The following is a 20949-nucleotide window of genomic DNA, read 5'->3' on the forward strand; positions in this document are numbered from 1 at the left end:
TTTTCCGCCCCACCCTCTTTCTAGGTAAGATAGAAACCAAGAAGGTACTTATAAATCCATCGGGAAAGATCTATCCAAGGGAGAGAGAAAGCCTGTGATATCTAGAGAAGGAGACATTTTTGATAGAGAATTTACTTTTGCCATCCTTTCTAAGAATCCAGGGGAAGGGGACCACCCTCTGGATCCAAGGGTCCTTACCTTGGACCACTTTTTCGTTGGATTCATTTGTATACTTTTGGCTTTGAACTCTTTTAGAAAGTTTTGAACACAAGTGCAGTTTTAGTTATCGACTTCCTGACTCAAACCGATGCTTGGTTTTTAGTTATAGGCAGGGAATCCCCTCGATAGCATAGGGCGAGAGAGGTATTTTTCCAAGCCACTTCCTTTCTATAAATCTCTTCTTGTTAAAAAATGACCTTCTTGTGTCCTGCTCTCATTTCTGACTCCTCACAGACCATGAGAGGGATCTTGGTGAAAGGCCCCTGTTCTGGCTTGCGCATGAAGATTGAAAGGCAACCATGAAACCTTAATTGTAGAGACTTGCAGGGCTTTTTTCAATAGTAAAAGCGTACAATCAAGCTCCCTGGACGTTGAGCCAGCAAAAGGGTTGATTTGCTGCAGATTGTACATCTGTAAAAATGCAGCCACCTACAGGAGTTAAGTTTCCTTGTTGTCTGCCCGTGGTACCTAACATCAGGTTCATAACCTCTTCCAACAATTCATGTCCGTGAGACCTGAAGATTTCAGAACCCAGACATGATGCTGTGTTTTCATAAAACACTCAGACAATAAAAAAGGAACAATCAACATATGAAGTTTTTCCAATTAGCCGAATTAGCCATTTGGCTTGAAAACATTGTTGTACTAAAGCCATTGCTTGCATTCCATTTTATTGTGTAGGGAGTATGATCGGTCAGGACATTACCTTCTGCATGAACTTGGAGGCATTTCGGGTCCATGTGAAACTGCTTCTCGACTCCTGCTTTGACACAATATTTCAGCACATCCTCCAACTGAAGGTGTGCACAACTGTCTGCAGCAGAGAGATTGGAGTGAAGGCATACATAACCTCAAATGTCTATGGAATCAGGAAAGCATTGCTCAAGGATCCATTGATGGAAAACTCCTTGGAGCAGCAGGGAAGACACTTCTTGTTCAAATTAAGTTTTAGTCAACCACTGAATAGTGCAGAGACCACTTGTGAGACACGGACTGCTACCTCAATCTCATGGAGCCCTTGCCCCTGAACATGTTCAGATAGTGCATGCTGGTCTTGTTGTCCATTGGAAACATTACCTTCTTGCTACAAAATTAAAAAGTCTATAGGGTGAGGCCCGACACAACTCCCTCCTACACCCACTATCCCAGGGGGTTTCTGTTAAGATGGATTGCCAAAATCAACCTTACGGGTAGATTTTGGGAGGCCAACCTATTATGGTGAACAGGGAGATACTGAAGTCTTGCCAACCCTATCAAGGTAAGGTCACAGAGGGGTACGGCTTATACTCAGGAGGGGCGTGAGAGTGGTGTCAAGCTACAATATCTCCACACAAAACAACACCAGTCATTCTACTTAGACAGTTAGGTGTTAAAATATACAATGATTTCTTATGCCTTTAAAATCACACTTAGCCAGTAAAACATCTAGGTCAAAATGATCACACACGTATTACGAAAAAGGCAATATACATTTACCCTTGGAAGAAGGAAAGCATATGATTAACTAACAAGGGCAACACGGGTAAGTATTCAGATGCATGAAAATACAGTAAAGACACTTTAGAATAACCAGGAAGCAGTTTCCCTAATATTTGATAAGTCCAGCGTAAGATGGTTTGGGGGCTTGTGCCCTAAAGTCATCAGTTCCATAGTTATACTTTGCAAGTAGATTTTCTAAGAGATTGATGATGCGAGTCAAAAAGTCAGTAAAGTTCAGGCAAGTAAATTCACTCAATTCCAGACCAGACAATACAGTAAGCATAGGAAGGGCTCCTTGATGAGACATTCATGGACCAAAGCCAGGAAGAGTAATTTAAAGGACTTTATGCTCATTTAACCCTATGGAGGACAGGGAGGACAGAAACAGCCTTGCTTAACTACCCTTCGAACTCCAATTTCTCCATAAACCACTGCGGACATTCCATATTACACAATCTTGTCTGCTTGGTCCTATCAACAGAGGCCTAGAGGTCATGGGTGCAGAGGTCACTTTTGGATGCAGGATTTAGTTTTGGTCGGTCACTGGTACAGGATTTCAGTTTGAGACACCTACCTTCCAGCTAAAAGCCCACACCAAGGAAAGATGCACCTCAGGACACAATCAGGGAGCGATAAACACGGATTACAATGGGAGTCATACTGAATAGGCGACAACAGGCGATCTTCAATGGATGAACAAAGGAGCAAGTCCAGCATACCTTCTGTTGATTCAAGAATGCTGAAAAAGCAGGAGCAGGCGTCTTATGGCACAAGCTGAAGATCCTCCAAGTTCCAAGTATGGACTCAAAAAGGCAATGGCTGAAGTGAGGTAGCCCATGAGCGAACTGGTCAGTCCACCAGGTATACTTCTGAAGGCTCAGGAGGCACGGATACTTGAGTAGGGGTCAAGACTGGCTGTTACCACTGATCCAGGGGTTGAAGTACCAACAAAGGCCTTCTTGAGACAACGACAGAGGGCCAGGGAGTTGATGCTAGTCAGATGCAGGAGTCGTCCATGGGTTGTCAGGGGGCTGCACTTCTTCATAAAGGTCTTGGCTCCAACGATGATCTGTCAAATGACTGCAGGAGCCCTCCTTTTATCCAAGATTTGGACTGGGAGTTCGCCCAAGCCCATGAATGGGCCAAGTCTGCACCATTCAAACTGGCAGTGGCTATCCAGTCATGGATAGCCACCGACCACAACATCTGCTCAGTAACTGATATTCGGGCACCTGGATGTGTACTGGGACCAGTCAGCACCAGCCCCCACATCTGGTCTCACACACAAACGGCCCCTTAGCCCAGGAAAGCAACATCCTTCCCCAGCAAAGGACTTCCCATATATAGCAATTCCGTACCCGAGAGAGCAGGAAGAGACTAAAGAACGCTTTGGCCAAAGGACATGCAAAAACCTTGTGGCACGTCTATTTTAAGATGCTAGCTACCCTTAGTGGCCATTTGTGGTCATTGCAAATGTTCACAAGTAAAAGTACAAAAACGCAGTATAAAAAGATCTGCTGCCTCCAGCTCATTTTAGGCATATTGCAAAAGTAACCAAATAGCCAGTAGAGAAAAAGATATAAGGATACAAAGTATCCTCACCACACTTCACCTTAAGGTGATGTGGGCAATTGTAACAATATAAGATATTCATAAAAAGAGACGTAGTCTCTCAGTACTGATAGTCTTATGAGCTGATCAGTTTCCGCATAAGAGTGAGCAAAAGGACAAGGCAAGTAAAGCCTAAGACTTTACTTACCCCCAAAAAGTCTGATCAGTAGTCAAAAGAGAGCAAAAAGAAAGCGTGTCCCATAGAAGTCTTTGAGAGGAAAGCAGGAAAAAGAAAATCGTTCCAAACAGGATAAAGGCTCATTCCTCCGGGGGTTGGGAAGCTACAACGTGTAACGCTCACCTGATTCCCACGGAGGCGCAGGTCTGGCTTCGAGTGCTGATGCTTCTTCAATGGTGAAGCGCAGGACTCTGAAGATGGACAGGAAGGCCCCTCTACTCTGGCTTCTCCGGCTCGCAGGAATATTCCCCTGTGCGTGAAAAGGGAGTATTACCTACTGACTGAGTTATGCTCAAGCCTCCCACTCTCTTCCAACCCTCCACGATACCCTTCCACGATTCCCCGTGAAGTCTCACCTTAGGGTCAGGAAGGATGAGCTCTCCATCCTGCTTCTGATGCAGGGGCGCGTTGAAACCCAGTTACTTCACTGGATTGAGGATTGATGGGAGTTCAGGTAAGCTTGACTATTCAGGTAAGGCTCTGTAAAAGTTCTGTTGCAAGTTCAAAAGTCCAAGCTTAATAATAAGGTTCATTGTCTTTTTGCAGCAAGCGCTAATGCTTATGTCTTTTTTCCCCTTAGGGGCCGGGGTTCGGAATGCCGGAGATATGGCACCGACCCGAAGTGAAACGTGCAGTTCCAGTTCCAGTAAATGGCAGGTTAGTTCTGGATGAGCGCTCGGGAACTGTCTTTGCATACGCTCATTCAATGTCTTTGTCTTTTTTTCCCCATAGGGGCCGGGGTCCGGAAAAATGCCTGGAAGCGGCAAGACCCGGAATGAAATGGGAATGACCCAACAAGTAAGTCTTATTCCCTTCCTTCTCTCACCTCTTATTCTCGTCTTTTTCTCTAGGCTCTGGGAAGTGGCTGTGTATCCTGATGATCGCTGCTGAAGATGGAGGAACCCAGGAAAGGTGAGTGAAATGCAGCGCTGCAGCGATCGTAACAAAATGCTTTTAAAAATAATATCTTCTCTTTCAGGATCGTCGGTGATGTCTCCGTGGTGCAGATTTAGCTGGTAAGGTCTCTTGTCTCCCTTTGCAGGTGACCCAGGATGTTGACAGGCGTGGCTGAAGTCCAGATGCAGGAGCTGACACGGTGAGCGTCCAGCTGCGAGGAGCAGAACAACGCGAAGCGTGAGTTGCTGATCAGGTGTGGTTTAAATAGCTTTGGAAGAAGTCCCAAGTGTGTATCCTTCCTCCGATCAGGTATGTATCCTTCCTCGACCACACCCGGGTGGAAAGTAGTCCAACAGGTAAAGTAGTTCCATTCAGGCCTCAAGAGGGCCTGGATGTGGCAGCATGGTCTGCATCAGGTAAGTGCACATTAAAACACTTGAACACATGTCTAGCTTTATGAGCCTGGCGCCTAAGGCGCCAGGACAGAGGTCCAACATGAGCCTGGCGCCTAAGGCGCCAGGACTGCGTCCAAAGGGCCCCAGCTTGGGCCCGCTGGCACTCCCCTGGGGGAAATGATGCCTGCCTCTGGGGTCGCTGGGTCGGACCTGGCTCCTTGGAGGTAGGCATCATGACACAACGTTTTCCTGAGAGGTATTCTTATACAGGAATTATGCAGGGGGGGCTACTGCTGCCTGATTCAGAAGCTAGGGCTGAGGCCTTGTTTGGAATATCTGTAGTGCGACACATCTTTGGTTTAGGTTGCTACCTATTCTTCCTGGTGCATATGAGACCCTTTCTTCAAAATGTGTCCCGTATTGCTAGGATAGTCTTTCAAAGATAAGGAATTTGCAGAGAAGATAGCATCCATGTGAAGAACAAGTTACATACTTAAGGGGTAATGTTGGTTCTGATGGTGTCTACTCTGCACATTCCTTTTCTGCCTGCCCTCCTCCCTTCCCAGTTCCCAGTTTTACTGTAGTGAGAAGTATCCAGGGGGAAATGTTGGGGTCAGGGCAGGAATGCTGCTTGTACCCTGGGCACTCTCACATTTGTTGAAGGCTGAAACAATGCACTTACAGCACCACAGATCTGGGTACTGTAAGGAACTCATGGTGGCAACAGTAAAGACAGACACAAGTGATCACAGTTCAAGGGTGTTTATTAAACTGTATAAATGGGTGAGAAAAACGCCTAATCTAAATCTAAGATGGGGGCAAGCTACAACCATCAAATAATAATAAGGCAGTCCTAATGGCATCTTGTCAAATAAAAAGGGCCTATACTCAAAAGAAACTATTGCCAATCCTTACAGCTAAGTTACAAAATAGTGTGGGATAATTTTCACCAGAAAAGAAAGTAGTGTTCACAAAAATTCAGGATGGTATAACTGGGGTCGCCCTTACCCATGTTTTTAGCACGGGACAAGGCGGGACTTTCGAGCACAGCACACTCCTGGGCTTCTCCAGCACAAGCTTAGAGTTAGGTTCCAAAATATCAGGGCCTTTTGTGGCCAAGTCTCTTTTACACAGTCTCTTGCCTCAGAGGGCCTGATGTCGTGTATACAACAAAACCCAAGTTCCTCTTAGTAATATTTCCGTCGGGTGATTTCTCTTCACCCTTGGAGCCCCCTCAACCGGGCTCCGATCCTTTTTGAAACATTGGCCTCCCTCAGTTGGTTTCACTACGGCCTTTCTTTGAAAATATCAGCATCTTGTAACATTCAAGAGTTTCAATGTCTTTTTAAACAACAGTTCACTGTGGACATCCCTCAACCTGGTTCACACTTGTCGACAGAATGTTTACGGGGTGTTAAGTTCTGCTCTTGTTCGCGGACATCCTTCAGCCGGTTTCACATTTGCCAGTTTAACACAGTTCACTTAGTTGTAACACCTTGCAGGATTAACTTCCCTTAGCTTTTCCCTTGCCATCCCTCCTTCGTGTTCACACAGCCATTCTAACATAGTTCATGATTCTACCATCTCATCAGAAAATCGGGGTTCCCTTCTCCTAGCTTTCTTTTGGCATCCTTGGAATACCGTCTGGTTCACACTTGCCTTAGTTCGCAATTTCGCAATCTCATCAGAAAGCAGGGTTCCCATCCCCTAGCTTTCCTCTTGACTACGTGTCAAAGACTTGACCTCTTACGTCAGACTCTCCTAGGGCCTCCTAGTATTTGTAGTTTCCACAAAAAGGGGACCAGCCAGAGTCTTCCCAATGAGCGCCAACGTGGCGCCAGACTACTCTGCAGCTGGTCTTTCCCTGGGCTTTAAAAGTTCAGCAATACACAAGTTCTTTGTTCATAAGTTCTTTCAATTCATATTATTTTGCCGTTTCCAACACAGTCCGGTTTTAGTATCGGTTCTCCCTCCGACTCACCGGCTGTGCTGAACTCCCAGGCGGTTCTTGTCTCTGGAGTCAAGGACAGTACCACAGTAGCAAGCCTGTCTCCCCGCTTTGGTTATCAGTGCGCGAGGGCCCCGTGCACCGTTCACATCTGTTACACCACACACCAGCTGTAGTTCCCGGTCTTATGATTCCTTTCACGCAGGCTTTGCGGGTCTGGGTAGAAAAGGGCAAGTGCACCTACCTCCTTGTCGTCCTTTCTGGTCTTGCCGCCTTTCTCCTCTGTTTGAACTGCCATCCTGCAATAGCTGCTTCCTCGTGCGTTTGGCCTTGCTTAAAGTGTGCTCTCGTGCTCTGCCTTTTATCCCTGTGGGGAAGGGAAAGGGACGTCAGGTGTGTGTAGCTATTGTCAATTGCCTGACTCTGCCTGACGCTTGTGTTGGGACATGTCAGGTAAACGGCTCTTGGATCAGTCCGTTGTTTTTCACAGTATAAGAAAGTGTTTGTGTCGGAAAGGGGGGAGTGGGAGTTAGAGCTTCACGTATCGTACGGTGTAGGATGGGGAAAAGGTGCCATAAGGAAGGGGGCTACCGCTTTGCACCTGTCGGTGTCCCACTTCCACTCCCTGAAGACCCCCATCCAGGTGATCCTCCCCCACTAGTCCACACCCAGGAACTGAATCCAATAGCGATGGCCGTGTCCCGGCCACCTGGATGACAGATCTCTGGGGACTAGCAGGTGAGATGTAAACATTTCCAAGGTCCCAGCCTGCAGGCTGGCCATTTAAAATGTCAGCCCCCAGCACCAATTCCATTCTGAGGTGGTGGGGTGAGTAGTGCCTTCCTAGGCACCTAACTTTAAAAAAATAAATTGTTTCCCCGCTCCTGCGCCGCAGTGCGTGGCACTCTCATCCCTCTCTGCTGACCCTCCTTCCCCACCCCCTTCTGCCCACGGTGCTATCATTGGCCATCCCGCCCGCTGTAGCTGCGAGTGTCCTCGCTGCCTGCAGCCCCCCAGCACCATTTCCATTCCGAGGTGCTGGGGTGAGTAGTGCCTTCCTGGGCACCTTATTTTAAAAATTAAATTGTTTCCCTGCTCCTGTGCCACAATGCATTGCTCTCCCGTACCCCTTGCAAGACCCCGCTCCCTGGTCTCTCCTTCCCCACACACCTCCTTCCCACTGCACTCCCATTGGCCATCCCGCCCGCTGTAGCTGCCTGCAGCCCCTCAGCACCATTTCCATTCTGTGGTGCTCTGGCGAGTATTGCCTTCCTGGGCACCTTAATTAAAAAAAACATTGTTTTCCTGCTCCTGCGCCGCAACGCGTGGCTCTCCCGTCCCCCTTCCCCGACCCTGCTTCCTGGTCTCTCCTTTCCCAGCCTCATCCCACCTACCACGCTCTCATTGGACATCTGGCCTTAACATCCAACCACTCTAGTCAGCCTCCTTTGCGAAAGACCCAGAGGCAAAGGACAGCTCCAGTAGTGTCAACCTGCTGTGACTGATCAGGAAACTTAAATCTGGGTGGTTGCTTTGCTGCTGTGTTAAAAAACTAGGCCTTCTTCCCCTCTTCCAGGAAAGTTGAATCTGGGCGTTGGCATTGCTGCTGTGTTAAGAAGCTATGCCTTTTATCCCTCTTTTAGGAAAGTTGAATCTGAGTGTTTTGCATTGCGGCTGTGTTAAAAAAAACTAGGCCTTCTTCCCCATATCTAGAAAAGTCAAATCTCGGTTTGCATTTGGTAACTGTGGTACTTTTAACTGTATTTCATTAGGCTCTCTCCCCCTCTCGAGGTTCCCACCCCATGGGAGCACCTTGTACTGCTGAGTGTACCTGTCTGCTCCTTCTGCTGGTCCCTACTGTGTTACCCCGCTCCTCCCCTCTGCGCCTCCTGTGCTGAGCGGCACTGAACTGTGCATCCCTCCTCTCTTGATATGATATGATAGGTTATTTATAACGCGCTTATAACCTGTGTTGCACTGTGTCGCCTTGCTTCCAAGTCAAGACGTTGGCCCTGAGCTATCCTCCTGGGACCTACTCCGTCCTCTTACTGCATCCTCCTCCCACCCTCTATGGTGCTTTCCATCTCCCCCATCTTCTCAAACTGCTACTCTATCTCATATCCTATCCCTTTCACGAAGTCCGGATGGAAGAAGTTCAAGAGTAACATCCTGGTCTCCAACCCAGGCCTCCCTATCTCTGATACCTACATCAGTGCTTACTCCAGACAAACTCTCACCAACCTCCTCTTTGTTGTTCCCTCACCAGACCTATGGACCCCTCATACGGTCGCAGATCTCTCTCCTTTCTCCTCCTCTCCCATTAATAGTGGCACTCGTTGGGAGGCCCTCTTGGCCTCCTTCCACTCCTCCAAGATCATTAATGTCTACCTCCAGCACCTCTCTGGCTTCTCTGCCACTGCCTTCTTCTGCCCCCTCTCTGACACCTTCCTCCTCCTCCCTGGCTACTATGCCACCCCCTGCTACCACCTCTGCCCATTCTCTGGCCCCTTTACCACCTCCGCTGGGCGTACCTCTTGCCTGTACCCCACCCCGGAATTCTTTTAAATGTGGCAGCCACGTCGCTACTCTCCACTCCTGCTCTGCTGTCGAACACTCCTCTGACATCTGCCACCTCCTCTAAGAACTTGACCTGGGTGTCCTACCTCTCACTGTGACATGGTTCACGGCCAGGTCTGTCACAAGTTTTGACACTCTTATCCCTGATGGCTACAAGATCCTCTCTGAATGCAGAACCAACCAACCTGGAGTTGGAGTAGCTCTGATCTTTCCAGAGTGGGTCCCTGCCTCTGTCATTCCTATGCAGGCCTACTCCTCCTTTTAATGCCTGGTCTGCAGGCTCTCTATCTCTCCTGGCCTCTCTCTGACCATGGCCACCATCTACAGGCGGCCAGGACAGGTCGCCCTCTTCCTCTCAGAGTGGGCTGACTTCTGCTCTTCTCTCCTTGCCTCTTCCTCTCAACTTCTCCTCCTCGGAGACCTCACCATCCACTTGAATGCTTCTAATCCCTCATCTGGGCCCTTCCACAACCTCTGCAACATGCTTTCTCTGTCCAGCCTACCCTCTGGTCTGACACACTCTGCCGGACACACCTTGGATGTTCTCATCTCCTCAGACATCCCCCTCTCTAACCCTCGCACCACTCCTCTCTCTTGGACTCATCACTTTCCGCTCTCCTCTGACCTGAAACTCTGTCTCCCAGGCTAAGCCTACCCCAGCACAGCCATTTACCTTTTCGGTCATCCAGCCCATAAAGCGTGTCAGTGGATGCCTTTGCCGCTACTTTCTCTGCTCCTCCTATGCCTGAGGCTGACTCACACTTTGACACAGCCCTCTCTAACCTGCATCTCCAACGCTCTGGGTGTCCTTGTTAGGAATGCACATCATGCCTTTCTCATGTTATGTTTGTAAATATGTTTGTTCTTTACTTGTTGTTGCTCACCATAATGTCATCACCAGGTTCATGTTATTGCCTGTATTTATGTGGCTCTTGCATCACCATGGAACGTGGAACTCTTGGATGCTGGCAGGAGTTCCAGGTTCCGGGGTGTGCAGTTGGTGTGAGCAGGCGGCTGGAGATCGCTGCAGTGAATGCCTGGCTGAGTGTTAAATCAATAAAGCCACTGCTTATCTATATGCGTGTCGGGTCCAGATTATTGGCTCACCTTCACTCGTAACAATCCTTGCCCCTGTCATGAGAATCCGTCTGAAGCATACCTCCAAGTGCAACTCTTGGTATGACTCCGACCTCGCTGCCCTGAAACGCAAATGCAGGGTGGCTGAGAGGAAGTGGAGGGCCTCGGGTGCATCCTCTGACAAACTGCCCTGCCGCCTTCTCCAAATGTAATGCAGACTCTCTGTCATATCCAAGAAGAGAGCCCACAACCAATCCCGTTTCCCACCGGCCTCTAATAACACGGCTGAACTCTTTAAAATCTGCAAGGAGCTGGCCAATCCTGCTGCAGTCTCTACCTCTCCTGTTCCCTCGCAGGCCCTCTGTACAGCTCTGGTTTCTCACTTCACCACTAAATCTCAGGATCCTGTCCTCTCTCTCCTCTTCCTCTCCCTCCACCCCTCTCAGCCCCCCTCTGGCCGCTTCTCCATCTCCTTCTCCTCTTTCTCGCTGACAACAGCCATCAAGGACCACATTGTCACCCTCGCTCCAGCCTTGGCCGATTTCTGCACTCACTCTTTCACCACTGGATCTTTCCCCTCTTCCCTCAAAAACTTCCTTGTGCAACCCCTCCTAAAAAAATCTTCTGCCGATCCTACCTGTCCGGAAAGCTATCGCCTGATCTCCATCACTCCTTTCCTGGGCAAACTCCTGGAAAAGCTGCCCATCTCCCAGCTTACTCTCCACACTGAATTTGTTGGTTGTCTCCATGATCATCAGTCTGGCTTCAGAGCAGTCAAAGGTACGGAAACCGCTCTCCTGGACACCTGAGAATATCTGTTTGCTAATCTTGATTTACCACCTTCCTCCAGGATTGACCTTCACAGGTCCAACTTGGGTTTTTTCTTTCCACCCCCTACCTCTCCACTTGTGATGTTCCCCGGGGCACTAACCTGTCACCCTGGCTGTTCAATGTCTACTTGGCCCCTTTGTCCCACCTGATCTCTACCTTCTCCTCTAACTTTCAGTGTTATGCGGATGGCACTCGGCTCTCTTTCAGGCTCCCCTCAGCCTCGCCTTCTCTCTCGCTCATTCCTGACTGTCTATCCGCGATTCAGGATTGGTGCACCTCCAACGGTCTCTGCCTTAATGCCAGTAAGATAGAGATCCTTCTCATTGGGACTCCTGCTCCCACTTTCCCTCTATCTCCCTGGCCGCCCTCCCTGGGCTATGGTCCTTCTCCTTCCTCTGAGGCAAAGAACCTTGATGTAATTTTCAACTCCACTCTCTCCTTCTCTCCCCCCATCTCCGACCTCGCCAAGAAGGCCCACTACCAGCTGCACCTCCTCAAAGGTACTCTTCCTATTCTCACTTTCCCCTAGAAGCTCCCTGTCTCCAGGGCCATGGTTCTCTCTAGGCTGGACTAGCCTCTTTCTCAACATACCTTCCTGTACTCTCCACCCTCTTCAACTAATCCAGAACAGGACTGCAAGACTTAGCCTTGTCCTCAAGCCCCTGTATTGTCCACAAGGCTTTCAGGGGCCAGGGCCTGCACTGCGTCCATATCTCTCTTCCTAAATACCTTCCCTCTCGAGCCCTTTGCTCAGCTTCCTTAAACTTTCTGATGGTCAGACACTTCTCCAGCCAGAGAGTGATATATGATATGATTGGTTATTTATAACGCGTTTAATACCCAGAAGTTTCTAAGCGCGGACCCAGGGATCGAACCTGTGTTGCTCCGTGTCGTCTTGCTTCCAAGGCGAGCACGTTGCCCCTGAGCTATCCTCCTGAGACTGGGGTAGATCTCTCCCCTCTGCAGGTGCCTCCCTCTGGAGTGGCCTCCCTGCCCCTCTAAACCTTCAGCCGGACCACCTGAAGTTTCGGGACCAGCTCAAGTCCTTCCTTTTCTCCTCTGCTTTCTCTCTCGCTCTCTCCCTTGCTGAACTACCGGTCTGCTGTACCGACTGGTTGCTTGGCTACCCTCAGAGGCTCACTGTGTACCAGGCTGCTCTGTGACCAGTCCCCCCCTGCACTGCCTGCGGGCCTACCCCTAGAAGCTCCCTGTCTCCAGGGCCATGGTTCTCTCTAGGCTGGACTAGCCTCTTTCTCAACATACCTTCCTGTACTCTCCACCCTCTTCAACTAATCCAGAACAGGACTGCAAGACTTAGCCTTGTCCTCAAGCCCCTGTATTGTCCACAAGGCTTTCAGGGGCCAGGGCCTGCACTGCGTCCATTTCTCTCTTCCTAAATACCTTCCCTCTCGAGCCCTTTGCTCAGCTTCCTTAAACTTTCTGATGGTCAGACACTTCTCCAGCCAGAGTGATATATGATATGATTGGTTATTTATAACGCGTTTAATACCCAGAAGTTTCTAAGCGCGGACCCAGGGATCGAACCTGTGTTGCTCCGTGTCGTCTTGCTTCCAAGGCGAGCACGTTGCCCCTGAGCTATCCTCCTGAGACTGGGGGTAGATCTCTCCCCTCTGCAGGTGCCTCCCTCTGGAGTGGCCTCCCTGCCCCTCTAAACCTTCAGCCGGACCACCTGAAGTTCCGGAAGCAGCTCAAGTCCTTCCTTTTCTCCTCTGCTTTCTCTCTCGCTCTCTCCCTTGCTGAACTACCGGTCTGCTGTACCGACTGGTTGCTTGGCTACCCTCAGAGTCTCACTGTGTACCAGGCTGCTCTGTGACCAGTCCCCTCCTGCACTGCCTGCGGGCCTACCACACACTCAGGGGCTGAAACTGCAACCCTGCAGTCCCCTGCCTCCTTGCACTTACCCAGATCCGCGCTGCCCAGGCTGCACTTACTCAGGCTACGCTGCCCTGATTGCACTTCCCCTTTTCCCTCTCCCTGGCACTTTCCTTTTTCCCCTCCCTCACACTTGCATGATCTGAATGACACATGGCCTAGTAAGATGGTTTGTCTTGCCTCCCCTTTGTCATCCCTCCCTTGTCGCACCTAGAATCACTTGTGTATAGGCGCATTATAAATGACATATTTCATATCATATCATAAGGTACCTGCAGAGGAGACATTGTATCCATTGGAACTAACATTACCCATAAAGTTTGTAGTTTGGTGGAACAAACAAGACATTTTCAAAAGGATCTTAATTAGAAATCAATACACTACTCCATCTCTACAAACAAATTGCTTTACCCATCATTGACGCAAACATTATTTTCTATTGAAGACAAACCTTTTGTTTAACTGGCACTCTGAAACTTGGGGACTTATACAAATACACAGAACCCATGAAAAAATATAGCCCTTTCTCCTGCCTGACTGATAAACAAGTCCAATCACCAGGACAACCTTCCCTCCCCGTCACTGCCTGTCTGGGCTTCTTCTCTGTCCTTCTCCTTTCTCCAGGTGTTAGGCAGAATCCTGTGCAGTGCCCTTAGGAACCACTACACACAATTAAGACTGCAGGTGGTAATACAAGTTTTACCTTTGGTACAAGCCTGTACAACTATGTTAAAGTGGTAGCAGTATCGGAGCAGCCAGGCTTATCTCAAGAGTATATGAGCAGTACAGAGATTACACAAAGGGACCACAATTACTGTGACTCAAGCAAACACTGACTCAAGGTTTCAGGTAAAAAAAATATAAGTACATTTATTTTTAAACCGTTTGTTCTAAACACAGCACTTCTATTAATTCAAAACCACACGTAAAATACACTACAACCAACCAATTCACTTTCTATGGTATAACTCAAGGTAAGTACGCTATGTTTTAACGGACCGGTGTTATGAAACAAAAGACGTTACCGGGAATACATATGCGATCACTTTTTGACAGTAATGACAGTTCGGTCTTACTAAAGAAACGCGTATCCGCGGGAAGAAATGTTACCGGGGCAAAAACACACTTAGCACCTGAGATACCCAGAGGGAGTTGGGGGAAAAAATCATAGGCAATACTTTTGTCAAGGCAGACAGAATCAGAGAACACTCATGGACAGAAATTCAAGAGTCAATAGGCCGGAGCCAGTGTCAAGTGGAACCGGGTTCCTGTTGCCGAGGATCACACAGTCGGACACTTCACGATTCAACGTAGCCAGGAGTACTTAGATATTGTCAATGGAGGAAGCAAAAGTTATAAGAAGGAGGGAAGATAAGGGAAAGCCTTGTAGGAGGAGAAAAGGGATTCACCCGATTTCCTCAAGCAGAACACAGTACCTTATTCAATGAAGAAGCTGGTGCCACAGCAGTTGTTCCTGGTAGTTTCCTGCAGACCCACGGTTCCTGGAGCTTCGGCAAGAAGGACGACATCTGGAGGGGTCTACACCACACAGGGCTAGAGCTGGCAGCAGCAACGGTGAATAAAAGGTGCGCTCCTTAAAAACAGGAGAGGCTCTTCAGATGGCTATCTGGACCACTACAGCACTGTGCAGCGATTTCGACCACGAAGAGGATCCTCTGGCTGTAGAAGATGAGCTGGTTATCCCCACCAGGCTCAAGGGAAGAAGACTCCGGACTGGATCTTCTCTGGTTGTCGAAGGGTAGATAGCTCAGGACTGCAGCAGGGTTTCACTGGGACGGGATAGTTGCAGCAGCTGACTTCTTCTCCGCTTCTCTTCGGTTCCTTGTAGTTCCACTGGCGACTCTGACTTCTAGCACAAGATTCCTGCCTTTTATCCGAAAATCCCCCATTCACACAGCCTGGTTGTCAATCACGCAGCCACTCATGGCAAAGTGCGACTTGGGTTTCCTAGGATACCCTGTGCAGGGGGTGACTACACCCCTCCCTTACATTCAGCCCGCCTATACACCCAGGCGCCTACAGGAGGGCTTCTTTGTAGAAGCCTGCCAAAAGACAGTGAACAAAGAAGGCAAACCTGGTTTGCCGCGCAAAGTAAAACACAAGAAGGACTTTAACAAAAAAGAAATGGCGAATAAACCCGACCGGAGCCAAAAGAAAAAGTATTTGATCAAGCAGGTTTAAGTTCCAGGCTAATATAATAGCCTACAACAATACCACGTTTATCTAGTATAATCGCGGTAGAAAAGTTAGGGTAGATACCACTGCCACCAGCCAAGTCTAAATGTTAAAAGAGCGAAACAATGCTCTAGGAGGTACAGATAAAAAGGGCTAAGAAGTAACCCTTTCCAATACTCCATGTAAGATGGGGTGTACTGGATCTATGGTTAAAGGACTAAGTAAAGTTAATGGCAACTTTAGCCTTTTCTGGGGGACAGTAGTCCGACCCAGAAATGGAGTCGGTGGGAAGTCTAAAAGACAACCCTGTGTCACTGCACTGAAGGTGCTGCGTAACACACAAAAGAAGGGGGCTACTGAAGTGGTGTACTCCAGAGCCCACAATCACAAAAACAGATGAAATACACATGGCAAAACATGGGTAAGATTGGGGGAAAAGCTCACACTCTTACCAAGTGGAAAAAAATAACTCCAGAAATCCAGCAAAGCTGCTGAGGGACTCAGTAGGTAAGGGAAATTAGCCATTGAATGAGAGTTCTCCCTAACACCAAGCCCTGTAGTTATCCTCCCTACTCAATCACCATGATCTTTCTCTCCCCAACCTATGGGGTCTTCCTCTACCTAAACTTTGGTAATTCTCTCCCGAACATCTGGGGTATGGCTCTCCCCAACCTCTGTTTTATTGCTCTCCCCAACCTCTGGGTTATTGCTCTGCCCAACTTCTGGGCTACCCTACGCCCCCAACCTCTGCGGTATTGCTCTCCCAAACCTATGGGGTATTGCTGATGTTTTTTTAGTCCAACATTATAAGATTTGAAGTCCTTAGGATAGTTAAAGTTTTCACAGATATTCATATTCATATTTTGTATAAGTCTCAATTAGCTTGTGGCCACTTGACGAGGATGGTAGTGCCACATTATACTGTTATCCTCACAATCTACACTCCCCTGTTTTTCAGGTCCTCGAGTTCAAGTCACTGCTCCTTTCTCTTTGCTTTTTCCATGGGAATACTTTGGAAAGACGGAAGTTTGGGCCTTTGGGCTTTAACATTCCCTACGAGTTCACGGATGGAGATCTGCGCATCTGCATTAGTCAATTGAAGATGTTTTTGGATGAGTATGCAGACATTCCATATAAGGTATGTGTTGGAATGTGAGACCCTTTCAGATGCTTGTGAATCAATTGTGAGCAAGGAATGGATAAGAAATATTTGCAAGCAAGATTCTTTGTGTTTCTTTTCCATCATTAGGTTTTGAAGTACACAGCTGGGGAGATTAACTATGGAGGGCGTGTGACCGATGACTGGGACCGGCGTTGCATTCTCAATATTCTAGCAGATTTTTACAAACCTGACGTCCTTCAAGAAGACTTTGTATACTCAGAATCTGGCATATACAGACAGATCAACACTGCCTATGATCTAAACGTAAACATAATTTCTTGTTTTATTTATCAACCTTTCTACTGACCTCCTTTTCATGCCATATCTCCATTTCCTTTCTATGCCATGTCGCCCCTAAACCTAACCTCTTCTCTTTCCCAGAAATCCATCAGAATCCCATCCTAGTGAATTTTCCTTCCTTGTTTCCATTGTTGTTCGTGTCATAGAACATATTTTTCGGACGGTTTCTTTGTTTTTTTCTTTCGTTGTACAATCTCATAATTTTGTCATATTGCTTCCTAACAGGGCTATCTACAATACATCAAAAGTTTGCCAATCAATGATATTCCAGAGATTTTTGGCCTTCATGACAATGCCAACATCACGTTTGCCCAGAATGAGACCTCTGCCCTGCTCAACGCTATCATTCAACTTCAGCCAAAGGCAACCTCCAGCGGCGGTCGAGGAAGGGAGGAAGTAGGTTCCCAAGGGCTGGGTAGTACAGCCACTGCATTAGCGTATTCAGACGTTAACAAAAAAATGTTTGGTTGTGTTGAAGGTCTCTTGTCAATGTGCAACGTGGCTAATCAAGAAGCAAAGTTAAAAGCACATAATTCTCTATGCACTCAAGGATGCAGTGGATTGCATATGCAAAAACCACATATAAACTATTTACAAAGTCCAGTGTTCAAAGGTTCTGTACATTGCATTCATTGCATCTCTATGGTTTTTCAGTACTGGTTCTTTTAAAGATTGACTTACTTTTCAATAGTCCCACTTTTCAAGCTTGAAACCTTGGATTTGTTTGTGTTTTACATTATTAACACAAAAAAAGGTCTCCCCTTTTCCCATGTTTTAATCGTTGGTTGTCTAAGCAGGCTACAAGAGCACATATTCTACAACGTAGAGTTTCACTTTTAAATATTTCTAATGGATGCATCGCTCCCACAGATTCTTCATCTTTTAAATATCCCTGTCGATGCATTCTGCCGTGGAAAGCCTTTTTCAGCCCACCGTTGTTGCCATTCTGCTTCGTCCTTAACAATTTCCTCTTGTTGGTTCTGTCTTGTGCCGAGGCAGCATCATTGGCATGCAAGTATGAAAAATCTAAAAGACGTCAAAAGCACCAATGCCTCCAACGACATTGGCCTCAGTGTCTAGAGCTGCAATGCTATTGACGGTTGTGCTGATGACCCCTTCAGCACTGATGGCGAAAACTACAATTAGGAATTTATCTAATATCTCCTTCAGAGGTGGTAATTTCCAATGGGAAAACAGACATCCCGAAACGAAGAGCCAGTACAACCTTTCAGTGGTACTCTGGTTAATGTTATCAAACCGGTTTGGAGTAAACCAGCCTTGGCATCCATTGTGGACAAAGGCATTGCCCAAAAACATAGAACAAATCAAATTCTTAACTTTCAGTCTTCTTCAGATAGCCTTGTAAACTATGTAGAAACAGCAGACTCAAAAGCCACAGTGTTTCCTCCTGTACCACCTGCAAGTCTAAAAAATTAGATGAATGGAGTAGAAAAGTTAATGTGGCATGTCGTCTGGGTTTAAGAACTGTTACTGCTGCCTGCACCCTAGCTAGGTATTCTCATTCCCTCTGTGAAATTGCAGTTTCAGCAGTGTCTCATCTTCCTCCTGACATACAAGATTCATTCCGGCAATTGATACAGGATGGTAAGGACACTACCAGTAATGTAGGGCTAGACACTGCTGACTGTATAAGAAGATCTATAAAGAAGGAAGTTGTGGGCAGATATTCTTAGTGGCTGTGATATTTTTGGCACAAATGCGGACAAAAGCTTCACAAAACGTAAAGAACCAAGACAAGCAGCCCAATCCTTTGGTCTTACCTTGTCTACCCCCAAATTACTTTTGGAAGGTGGAGCTGTAGACCTTGCATTTTTCCTCTGAGAGGTAGAGGACTTGGTCAAAGACAGCAGCCTCTTCAGAAAAGGGGTGTCTTCAGACCATCCAGAGGCAGGGGAGTTAAAATCTGCAGTCTCGGTCCCCTCACAACCCCAGGCTCCAAACTCCATCTATGCTAGCCTCCATAATACATTACAAGTCTCCTGTGTGGAGCAGAATCCTACTGTTTAAGGTTGCATGGACAAATGGATTCTATAGTTGGTAGACCAGGATACTGCCTGCCTTTCTTCAGAAAACCCAACCAAACCCCCCTATTTTACCTTTGCTCCCTCAAGCTACCAGCGTGCTCCTGATCACTCCGAATTCGTCCACCTAGACATCCCGCAGGAATGTCATTGCATATTGGCGGCAGCTAGGGCCCCTTCAACTAACAGCTCGTACAACCAAAAGTGGAAAATGTTGTGCACATGGTGTTCACAACAACCACTGGCTATACAACCACAACAGGTCATTCCATACCTGCTGAAGCTAGCGGAGGAAGGTCTTGCCATCTCCTCCATAAAAGTACACCTGGCAGCAATTTCTAGGTTTACCAGAAAAAGAGGGAGACCACCCCTCTACAGCGACAGACTGCTCAAACATTTTCTAAAGGGACTTTCCGCTCTTTTCCCCTAGAGAAAAGGATGCCACTGGTGTGGAGCCTAAACCTGGTCCTAGCCAGCCTCATGAAGTCCCCCTCTCTTCAGCTCACATCAAGTTTGTGACTTGGAAGTTGGCTTTCCTGGTCACTATTATGGCCTCCAGATGGGTCTCAGAGCTGCAAGCATTGGTGGTGGACCCTCCATACCTCAGGTTTGCAAGGGACAATGTGATCCTCTCCACCAATCCCCACTTTCTTCCAAAAGCGTCATCTGAGTTGCATTTGAGATTCTAGCGTTGTAGGCTGCTGCTTTAGCTATCTTAATGGATTTTTTGTATTGAATGGCCAGAGTTTGGTAGGCCTGTAGCGTGGATTTGTGAGGGGAGGCTTGCCACTTGGTAAGCGCAGCACGCTTGTGGGAGCAAAGTGCTAGTAGTTCTGGAGTGAACCATGAGTTAGAATGTTTATTTGATTTGGCTTTTTTACTCTCTAGCGGGGCAATGGTGTCTACCACTGCTTTGATTGTAGAGTTCTACCAGTGCCAGTGGGTCTTTGGAGAACGGGGGTTTTAGTGCTGAGGCCTCTAAGAGGGGGAGGATTCTGTCTTTAGTCAGGAGCCATGCGGATCTGGCTAGTGCTGGGGGGGCTGGCTGAGTGGGTTTAGTAGTGTTGGTGGTTGGGATGAAGAAATGTATGAGATTGTTGTCGGTCCAAGGGCAGTGAGTGTTGGAGCTGATATCAACTGCACAGTTGTGGTCGGCTAGCCAATCTAGGATGCGACCTTTAGTGTGCGTGGGGTCAGTGACTCTTTGGAGGAAACTCATTTCCTGAAGTGCTTTGGCCAGAGACTTGCTTTGTTTGTCTTTCGTATCATTGAAGCCGAGGTTGAAGTCTCCTAGAGAGTAGTGGGCCTGGGGGACGGTGGATGATATGGAAGGTGATGGTATTGTTAGGAGAGAGGGAAAGTTTTGCAGGCAGGGTATCTGAATTCTCACCTACCGAGCAGTTAATTTGTCTGAAAACCAATGAGTTTGCTATTAGGGCCACACCTCCACCTTTGCTAGTTGTTCTGTCCTGGCGGAAGATGGAGTAGCCTTGTGGTAGGGCTAGGCATGTGGCTGGTCCTGAAGCGCCATGAAGCCATGTTTCAGTGATGGCGAGTATGTCCATATCAGGTCAGCGAGGAGGTTGTGAATTTCGGTGGTATGAGCCGGGAGTGATCGAGTGTTGATAAGGGCACATTGGAGTGGAATAGGTGAAGGTGCTACTGCATTCCCCCTATTGGGGCGGGATGAGGGTCTTACATCCTTGTGGTAGTTGGATGGGGTCGTGGGCCTCTGTTTAGGGGGGCGGGATGGAAGATGAGCTTCTTCCTTCCTAGTGGAGTTAGGAGGAGACGGTGGGAGGCGTGCTCTTAGTAGCTGGTTTCTTATTATGATGGGTCTAGGGAGGCATGGAGAAGGTTGGGGATGCCTTGAGCGGCATTGTGCACACCCTAAACTCCCGGCTGGCGGGTAGGAAGAGTGGTGAGTGTGATTGGGCGTCAGGTCATGTAGGGCAGGAGGGGGCAAAAGGAGGAGGGCAGGAAAAGTGTGGGGGGATGTGTTCCTGGTTGGGCTCTTTGTCCACCATGCTGCGGGTGGGCAATAGTTAAGTTTGCACAGTAGCTGTACACATCTAGGTCAGGGTGTAAAATGGGCAGACAGAGGCGCACAGGTAAGTATAACTCTGGTATTGGTAACAATTAGG

The 20949-nt window shown here is 47.9% G+C and overlaps 1 protein-coding gene across 1 annotated transcript in view; it reads left to right on the forward strand.

Annotated features, from left to right (window-relative positions):
- DNAH1 (dynein axonemal heavy chain 1) overlaps positions 1-20949 on the forward strand; it is a 3604831-nt gene that overhangs the window by 3396361 nt on the left and 187521 nt on the right. The window contains exons 72-74 of the mRNA XM_069644003.1: positions 16260-16439; positions 16551-16727; positions 16989-17159. Of these exons, the coding sequence (XP_069500104.1) occupies positions 16260-16439; positions 16551-16727; positions 16989-17159 (528 nt within the window). The remainder of the gene's footprint in view (positions 1-16259; positions 16440-16550; positions 16728-16988; positions 17160-20949) is intronic.

The sequence above is a fragment of the Ambystoma mexicanum genome, chromosome 2p, assembly GCF_040938575.1.
Source record: "Ambystoma mexicanum isolate Mex_15411 chromosome 2p, UKY_AmexF1_1, whole genome shotgun sequence".
NCBI lineage: Eukaryota > Metazoa > Chordata > Amphibia > Caudata > Ambystomatidae > Ambystoma > Ambystoma mexicanum.